The sequence below is a fragment of the Vigna umbellata genome, chromosome 1, assembly GCF_029865625.1.
Source record: "Vigna umbellata cultivar VRB3 chromosome 1, Vumbellata_1.0, whole genome shotgun sequence".
Classification (NCBI taxonomy): domain Eukaryota; kingdom Viridiplantae; phylum Streptophyta; class Magnoliopsida; order Fabales; family Fabaceae; genus Vigna; species Vigna umbellata.
The window spans coordinates 103,121,768-103,131,513 of NC_142165.1; the positions used below are offsets into that span (position 1 = coordinate 103,121,768).

At 29.7% G+C, this 9,746-nt stretch overlaps 1 protein-coding gene across 1 annotated transcript; it reads right to left on the reverse strand.

The window, feature by feature from the left end:
* Nucleotides 1-1,449: 1,449 nt before the first annotated feature.
* On the reverse strand, nt 1,450-5,178 carry LOC148207016 (putative 1-deoxy-D-xylulose-5-phosphate synthase 2, chloroplastic). Its single transcript, XM_088105279.1, has 10 exons — nt 4,955-5,178; nt 4,691-4,876; nt 4,312-4,476; nt 4,079-4,229; nt 3,458-3,729; nt 3,090-3,342; nt 2,655-2,962; nt 2,247-2,528; nt 1,867-2,151; nt 1,450-1,780 (listed from the first exon to the last, which is right to left on the reverse strand). Exons 1-10 carry the CDS (start codon nt 5,072-5,074, stop codon nt 1,622-1,624), a joined length of 2,181 nt encoding a protein of 726 aa, XP_087961405.1. The 5' UTR covers nt 5,075-5,178; the 3' UTR covers nt 1,450-1,621.
* Nucleotides 5,179-9,746: the final 4,568 nt, after the last annotated feature.

The following is a 9,746-nucleotide window of genomic DNA, read 5'->3' on the forward strand; positions in this document are numbered from 1 at the left end:
ATTTCACCTCATTTCTTCTTTTCTCTTCACACCGCTTACAAACATTTATCTATTTATTTGTCATAATTAATTTCATTTAAAATTTATTTTTTAATATATAATAAGGTCAATATATCTAATCTTTATTAAGATATTGATTATATAAAATAATTTTTTATTATCTTTAGTTTTAAAGAACACTTTTCGAATAAAGTAATTGAAATTGTTATCATTTTTCTGTAAACTATATGTATGCATTTAGAAAATAATTTATTCTTTTCATATAATTAAAAATATCAATTGATTTATTATTTTCCAATCATAATTTTTTTTCAAGATATTTAATTCTGCAAATAAATCTGATCCATTAAAATAGAACAAATTATTATGTTTCAAATATTTTCAAGTTTTAAGCATTTTCCAACTATCTCTATATAAGCTATTTCAATCTCTTCCTCCTTGTCATGGGTTTGAGAATCAAATTATTTAATCACTAACTACTTTTTTTTTTCTATTGACTTATGTCTATAATGTTATAATGTTATTATTATCTTGTTCATTCAAAGAGTATTCATAAGAATATATATATATATATATATATATATATATATATATATATATATATATATATATATATATATATATATATATATATATATATATATATATATATATATATATATATATATATATATATATATATATATATATATATATATATGGAGTTTGCTTACGCGCGTAGGTCTGTTTTTGAGTTGGTATATTTTAGTAATGTGTATCGGATTTTAGTATGTGTATCGGATTTTAGTAGACAAAAATACCCTTAAATATCATGATTCTATGTTTTAAGGTTAAGGGTATTTTAAGGTTAGAATCCATGATATATAAGACTATTTTTGTCTACTAAAACCCGACGCATTGCTAAAATGTACCAACTGATAATTAATAAAAATATTAATAAAAATTAACATTCACTTATAATATTTAATTAAAATTTATTTTTAAACATATTTTTATAATTAATTTAATAAAAATATACTTGTAAACAATTTTTGGAGAAGATCTAAAATAAAAACTTTACTTGCCATACTAACACTTACAGGCCTAATATATAAAGAATATAAGACTGGGAAAAAAATTACATTTTACTAGTAAAATGGTATAAAGAAATGCATGGTACTATAATATATGATTAAGTATTTTGGTAATAAAATATATTAAGCTCCGCTTAATTTGAAGCAATCTATCAGTTTAACTTTTAATTCAAATAGTTTTAAATTGGATAAACATGCGGTTTAAAAATAATAATTATAATTTCAAAATGTTGAAAAACAACATTATATATATATATATATATATATATATATATATATATATATATATATTACAATTTTATACATCTATATATTAAATTTTACATATTAAATTATTATATCAGAAAATTGAAATTAATTTTATCTAGAGTTAAACTTTCAAAATTAGAAAACATATCATAATTACTGTCACACTTTCACAATTGGACAAAATATATCCTTTATTTACACAAAAGCATTATAATCACTTTATTGTGACACTGTTGGGGATATGATAGCTACCAATGTACAGGTATTTAAGGGAGACAACCCACAACTTGTGTTAAGATTCATATCTGTAGGCTGAGAAGCAAACGACTATCCCAATTCACATTGGTTAATGACAAAGCAGTTGCTGCAATGTGGTTTGAACTCAGCCCTGCCATTGCAATTTGATCTTTCTGAGATCCATGGTTTATATACATGTCAGGCAATGTCATCGCTCGCCACTGTATCATATCAAAAACACATTGCTTAATCAATACACCATACACCATCCATCTGCATACGAAGAAGAGCAGAAAAAAAGCCTCACCTTGAGATTACCATCAAGAAGACCATTTAATCCCAGAAAATGAGAAACATGAGAACCAAATCCTCCCACAGATCCCTCTTCCACAGTGATAAGAATCTCATGCTCTCTCGCCAGTTGTCTCATCAAATCTCCATCCAGAGGCTTACAAAATCGTGCATCAACCACAGTTGTTGAGATGCCATGAGCTTCAAGAACCTTAGCCGCTTCCATGCAACTCTGAACCATCGTTCCATAACCAACAAGAGCCACTCTACTTCCCTCCTTTAACACCCTTCCTTTGCCCACCTACATTTCATTTCTCAATCAGAAAAAAACCAAGCAATCTGGGGAGAAAAAACAAGATAATTTATGAGACTAAAAGGACTAGTTGAAATAAACACCTCCAGTGGTGTGCCCTTATTGTTGGGAGGAAGAACGGAACCTACACCATTCCCTCTTGGGTATCTAAAGCAACTTGGCCTATCATCTATGGCCGCAGCAGTGGCTATCATGTGCATCAGCTCGGTCTCATCCGACGGAGCCATGACCACCATGTTTGGCAAACAAGCCATGAATGTTGTGTCAAATGCCCCACAATGAGTTGGACCATCTGCACCAACTAACCCAGCTCTGTCCAACGCAAATCTAACAGGAAGCTTTTGAAGGTCCACATCATGTGCTACCTGCATGGACCACAAGGCAAAAATGTCAGAGGGTCGATTCCACGAATAATTTCAAGCATGCAAACAATTGAAAGAAAGAAAAAAAGATAGTTTGGATCAGTTGTACAAAGTTAAACGAGTCCTGACCTGATCATAACCTCTTTGTAGGAAGGAAGAGTAAATTGCGCAAAAGGGTTTACAACCCTCGGCAGCTAGGCCAGCGGCAAAGGTTACGGCGTGTTGTTCTGCTATCCCAACATCGAAACATCTTTCTGGAAAACGCTTTTGAAACAGGTTAAGCCCTGTACCCCCTCCCATTGCAGCATGGATTGCAACTATTTTCTCATCAACTTCAGCTTCTGCTATTAAAGACTCGGCAAAATACTGTGTGTAAGACAGAGTGCTAGTCTTGGATTTCAACTGCTTCCCTGACTTGGGATCAAATTTCACAACACCTACACAAATAAATAATAAAACACATCACGCCAATTGCACAGTGTAAATGTTACGGAGGACGCAGTGAAGTACAATTGATTCATAATTTCGAAAGAATAGAATAAATTTATGTAGTAACTAAATTACCGTGCATCTTGTCCGCAGCAACTTCAGCTGGACGATAACCTTTCCCTTTCTCGGTGATTACATGAATGAGAACAGGTCCAAGTGTTGGCATGCCCTTGACACTTTTCAGGATGTGTACAAGGTCTTCCATGTCATGCCCATCTACTGGGCCTATGTAGAAGAGCCCAAGCTCTTCAAATAAACAAGCACCAGCTCCCCCTTTCATCCCTCTAACGTAGGAATCCAATTGAGATGCAAACTTTCGCTTCGTGCCCTGTTCATTTCTCGCCAAATATTAGTTCTAGTACAAGTGTAGACCTAACCGCGTGAGATTTTTTTATGCTTGCATACATTTTTTCCCAAAGTAGTTATTATACATAATCCAATACCTTTGCGATTTCATTTAGTTGATGGGGCTCAGAGCTGGTATGTAGCCTCGCGAGAGCCTTACCAAGAGCTCCAACTGGTGGAACTGGGCCATCAATTGAGGCAGTGGGAAGGGAAACTTGTTCATTTTCATTCAATATTATAATAAGATTGGTATCAAGAAAGCCAGCATTGTTCATTGCCTCGTAAGCTTGTCCACCTGTCATGGCTCCGTCACCAATCACCGAAATCACATGGTTATCCTTTCCATTCAAGTCTCTAGCCACTGCCATCCCTGAAATGCACGAGAAAATTCATCAATAAAAAAAAAAAAGAAAAGTTAATCGCTTTTAGTGGCCACAAATAAAAATTGGCTGCTATAGTAAAGGCATTATTACATCAACTTCATGGATGTCTCACTCACACAAGAAATAATTCTTGCGTAACATCGCTTTCGCAGAATATCATTTAATCATTCATCTTTAAATACATTGTACATCTTGTAACACGTGTTTACACTTACAGATGCATGAACTAAGTGTCTTTTAACACATTTTTTACCTTCAAATTCTGATATATGCATTATTATACATTATTATTGAGTTGGGTTTATTTATTTTTCAATTATGTATATTGTTTGTTACCTAAGCCAGCCGAAATGCTAGTGGAACTATGACCAACACCAAAAGCATCATGTACACTCTCATCCCTCTTGGGAAATCCTGCAAGGCCACCAGTTTGTCTAATCGTGTGCATTTTGGATCTCCTTCCGGTTAAAATCTTATGAGCATAGGTCTGCCAATCCACCAAATTGTTCACTGGTTAGACACATGAAAACTATGATATATCATAAATACCAATTATTTTGGGCGCCCACCTGATGACCAACATCCCAAATGATCTTATCTTGGGGAGTGTCGAATACATGATGAAGTGCCACGGTTAACTCTGCCACGCCTAAGCTTGAACTTAAATGCCCTCCGGTCTTTGACACCGTGTAAACAATCTCTTCCCGGAGTTCATCCGCCAGCTCTTCAAGTTCCTGATTATAATATAATACTACAATTATATATCCTACTCAAATACAAATATCAAGAACAAATAGTTTCATTATTTAAGCATTGAATGGCATTGCAATAATACTACTCTCACAAAAAGTAGAAAAGAAATCAGCAAGAGTAATGATGGGAGCAAGCAGAAGGAGGAAATTAATATTAAGTCGAAGTCAAGTTAATTATGCTTGTGTATAGGTATACCTGAATGGATAGATTTTTCATGTGGATTGGATAATTAACGGTGTCCAGTACTGGCGTTGATGGCTTCTCTCCCGAGAAATTCAGAGATCTCCTCAACTGTTGATTTGGTTGGTAACTTTTTTTCACCACTGTGTTGTCCACCTCCTCACAAACATTGTCTCCTCCAGCAGCTATCACTTGGGTCATCTGAAAATGGGAATGAGATACCAATCCATTAGTAATTTAGCTGTTGAAACTGAAAGATTCTAGAATTGCTAACCATACCCTTTGTGGAATGGTGAGTGAGATTTTGGTGGTGATGTTTGAAATAGTTGGGGAGCCGCAGTGCTTATCATGAGAATGTAAGAGTGGAAGGAAAGTAGTCCCAAGAAGAAAGGAAGACATGTTAAGCTGATTGAGTGGTAAAATCTGGAAAGTGGAAAGAAGAAACAGCAGAAAAGTGAGTCCTTGGTGGTGTAAGAGGGCGTGGAATGTATGGTGTTGCAGGGTGGTTATCGGGATGGAAAATTTATAGGTACATGATATGAGATATATTGCACGTTATGATCCTTTTGCACGCGGATTTCATATCACGCGCAGTATGACATGACTTCATCAATTCATTTGACAATTATTTTTTAAGTTTTTTTATTTAATCAATATAAAGAAAGAAAATTAGTTATGCCAATAAGTATAAAATGTAATGAAATATAAATATATTTGAAAGAAAGAAAATTGAAAATAGTATAATCGGTAATTTAATTTAAATACTACTAATAATAGAAAAATTAAATGATTTCTTTAATTTAGGTGAAAGAACTATTATAGAATAAGGAAAAGAATACAATTTATATAGATAAAAGTGTATTTTTAATTCCTTAGTTTTTTTCTGGGATTTTAATTTCAAATAGACAGTAAGCACATTTACTGAAGATATTAATTATCTATAAAACTTTTTTTTGAAAAAAAGTTATATAATTAGTGGTTGTAAATATTCAATTTAAATCCTTCAACTTGATAAATCCTTCAACTTGATAAAGTAGATAAAGTGGGTCTCAATGTTTCTTTCAGTGTGTGTGTGTGTGTGATATTTTAATAATTAATGAAAAAATCTAGACTAAATAGTTGGTTTAATACAAAAAGTAATTACATATTTTATTGTTAGTAAGTGCGGTAAAAACACTTTTAATATAATACTTTAATTTTGTTAGTTGTATTTATGGTTGAACTCTATTGATAATTATAATTGAACATGTATTTAGTCTTTATTAATTGTTATATGTGTTTATTAAAAAAATTAAAGTTAAAATCCTTTCAAGATTAACTATATATTAATGTTTAATTTTTTTTCCAATAACCACGGTTGCCAACAATACTGAAAATCAAACATCTTTTTACTTCCTTTAATCATAAGGTTTTATAATAAATTATAATTATTTTCTTATTATATTAAAAACAAAAATATTAATACTTATTAGTGACTATTTATCAAAAATGTTAATATTTTAATAGAGTTTTTATTTTTAATTAAAAATAATAATATATATCATTACATTACTAAAATAGATTGTGAATTGGACATTTTTATTTTCTGGTAGACGTGAAGCTATCATTTAAGTTAGCTGTGCAAATTGAATTATTTGTTTTGTTGTCAACTAACCTGAATTTGTACTATGCTAGGAAGCCAAGTTATTGGTCCTAGAATGATTGATGTTGTGTGGAAAGGTCCAATTTATCAGGGCCATTGTATTATTCAATTAGAATCGGGTTCTTCACATATTCTTGAATTTAAATTTAATAACTAGAATTACTTAAATGTATAATTTATTACAAAAACAATATTTTTATTAATATGTAATAATTTCTTATTTCATTAAATTTATTAATTTTTTAATAATACTTTTATTATTTTGACATTTTTTCTAAAAAAAATAATTCATAATATATATTTTCTCCGTGATAACGTTATTTTTTTTTCTCTTTTTATCTTATCTTTATTAACGCAACTCCTTTTGTAATTTTATGTATTTGTAAAAAACAAATCTATAATAAATAATAGTTATTTTTAAATATTATATAATTATAATATTGTAGAAGTTAATAAAAATGTTTTATTTTATAGTTTTCTTCTATATCAATTTTTTATAACTTTAATACATTAAATATTATTATAAAAAAATTATAATATTTAAATTTTTACTTTTCATTATCGTATAAAAGTAGATAAACAACTGATAAGATTCCACTTATGATAATAATAGATATTGTTTTTGTAATTCTTTTATAGACATATCTTTTTTATCTTTTGTATTCTTATACTTTACGGCTAATATTTTATTTTTTTTATGTTTTACAATAAACTACCCGTCTTTTGTATTCTTATACTTTACAGCTAATATTTTTTTTTTATGTTTTACAATAAACTACCCATAGTCATGAGAAACAGTGATATAAAATTCAAAATGCTTATTATATGATTATAATAATTAATAAAGATAGATTATTTCCCTATATATTTTATTATGATTTATTTTGTATTTTATGTAATTATTATTATATCGATTTTTAATAATATTTATTATTTTTTATTATAAAAATGTTACTAGTACATATCCAGATCAGTCGGAATTATTTATGTTTGTCCCATATTGGCACAATAGTCTAGTGCCGTCCTATATGGGTCATAGCTCACAGATCTATAGCTGGTTTTTTTCTTTTTCTTTCTTTTTGTGATAAATCTTTTGATGTACTCATAAAATTAAGAAAAGACTATGATAATAGAATGATAAATTAATAATTCAATATTTTCATCTATTCATATGTAATTTAACATGAATGATGACTTATTGAGATTTTAGTATATTGTCACTTAAACAAGAATTTAGAATGTACAAAAAGTAAGTAGTGTAATTCTTTTAAACAGATCGGGACTTAGGTTGCTCGTCCCTTTTCAAACCCACACGTGCTACGATTATGTGGATTAATAAAATTCAGTATTTTTTGTGAAGACTCGTGCACCTATTTTTGTTACCCGTTCCGCTTTACCATCCCTGAAACAATGACACTTGTATGTATATCACAAGCTATTAATTAGATAAATGATTATAATTTCTTATCTTCACAAACTATTAGATAAATGAATTCTAACTTATCTTCATCACATCAGGAATGGGATGAAGTGATTACGATAGTTGATTAATAAATCTCAACGTGTTATTCTCAGCTTATCAACATGGTGCCAAAATATATTAATCATACATTTCTTTCTAAACATGTTTTTCTTGCAGCTGGACAACTTTTTATGATAAGGACACGTGCTTTTTTAACTCAGGGTTTTCCATATTCCTTCACCTTTTATGGATAGAATAGGTAGGGAAAGAATTATAGAACAAAGGAAAAGAAAAGAAAATAATTACAAATTTTGTAATACTGTAATTAAGAGAAGAATATGTTTTTAACGGACTCTAGAAAAAAAAATTAAAGTTAATGTATTTCAATAATGTGGTTGACTAGCACTCAGAACATAACTTCAGTCACACAATAAATGTTATTAAAGTGTCGCGACATTATAAATGACCACGGGTCGAGTTGGACATACATAGTGTCTATATGTTACTCAACTCGATTTACAAACAAATTTATTCAGTTACTCACACAAATATTTAAAAATTTTATCCAGATATTTAAAAGGGTGTTGCTTCCTCCACCTTCTTATTTCTGTAAAATTTTATTTTTAGGGTCAATATTTTTTAACTTTCACCCACTCCAATCCCCTACATCAATGCGATGGTCTGGTTTATGCTTAACCAACAAGCATGTGTTATTGACAGTTGTTTCTTTCTCTCTTTGATCTCATCACCCAAACAACACAATCATCTTAATGGCGGACCCATGACGGACTCATGTTTTTATGTTTCATTTTCTTTTGTCTCTCTCTATTTTTTATGCTTATTTCCATTATTGTATCTTTTGAACTTTCTGATTGTTTATCTTACCCACACCAACGTACGAAGAGTTAAGTAATCTCTACATGAGGAAGAAATATGTCACAATGTGTCAGAAAAAATATTGTGGAGGATGGTTAATTTTATAAAAAGGCTGAAACATTTTATATAATCATTTAAATAGAAAATAAAAATATTGAAATTTTAAAACTTTAAGAGAGGAATTTGATCATTTAAATTTAGAAAATTTTAAACTATAATTAAATAGTAAGAATTTTGAACTTTTGAATTTTTTTTAATTAATTTAAGTATACATTTTTCACTTTTTTTATTCTGTTATCGTTTTGAAATTGAGATACATATACTTTAACACATTTTACTAACAATAATGAATATTTCTCTCATGTTAAGAATACATTGTGGTTAATTTCAAGATTTATTTTGCAATCATTTTTTTTATCAACATTAATGATATATGTTTCCATTAATGTCATTTAGAATTTTTTTATCAATGTCAACAAAATTTTTTTTTATGATGTTAGTCATAAAATATTCATTATTGTTAGTCATAAAATATTCATTATCATTTGGAATCACTGCACCGCATAATGACCACCGTAAACACCCTGCATCGCCGCACCACGAAACCAAACAGATATGGAAACAGGAATATGAAGAAGAACCAATGAATATAGAGAAGAGAAGTAAGAGTTGGGAGATGAGAAGAAACAGATCCGGTGAGAGTTTGAAGGGGTGGGAATCTGGAAGGAGAGAAAGTGAGACTTGGGAGAGTGGGGGGTGGTGGGAGAGTGGGGTTACACGAGTGAAAATGGATGAGTAAAAATAGGTAGGAATTTAGGTTTCAGAATAAAGTAAATAAATAGGGTTAAAAGTAAAAAAAAAAGTTATTTTTGTAATTAAAAAAAATTTGTAGAGGGTTGGAGAGGTGGAGAGAACAAGGGGTGGTGGTGGAGGAAACAACACCCTATTTAAAAAATTGCAAGTATCTACAAATACGTCGAAATATTTTAAAAAAATATATTTTTATAAAATTACAAAAAATATGTATAATATAATATAATATAAATTAAAATTTAATTTATATTTTATTAAGTTAAATTTAATTAAAATTA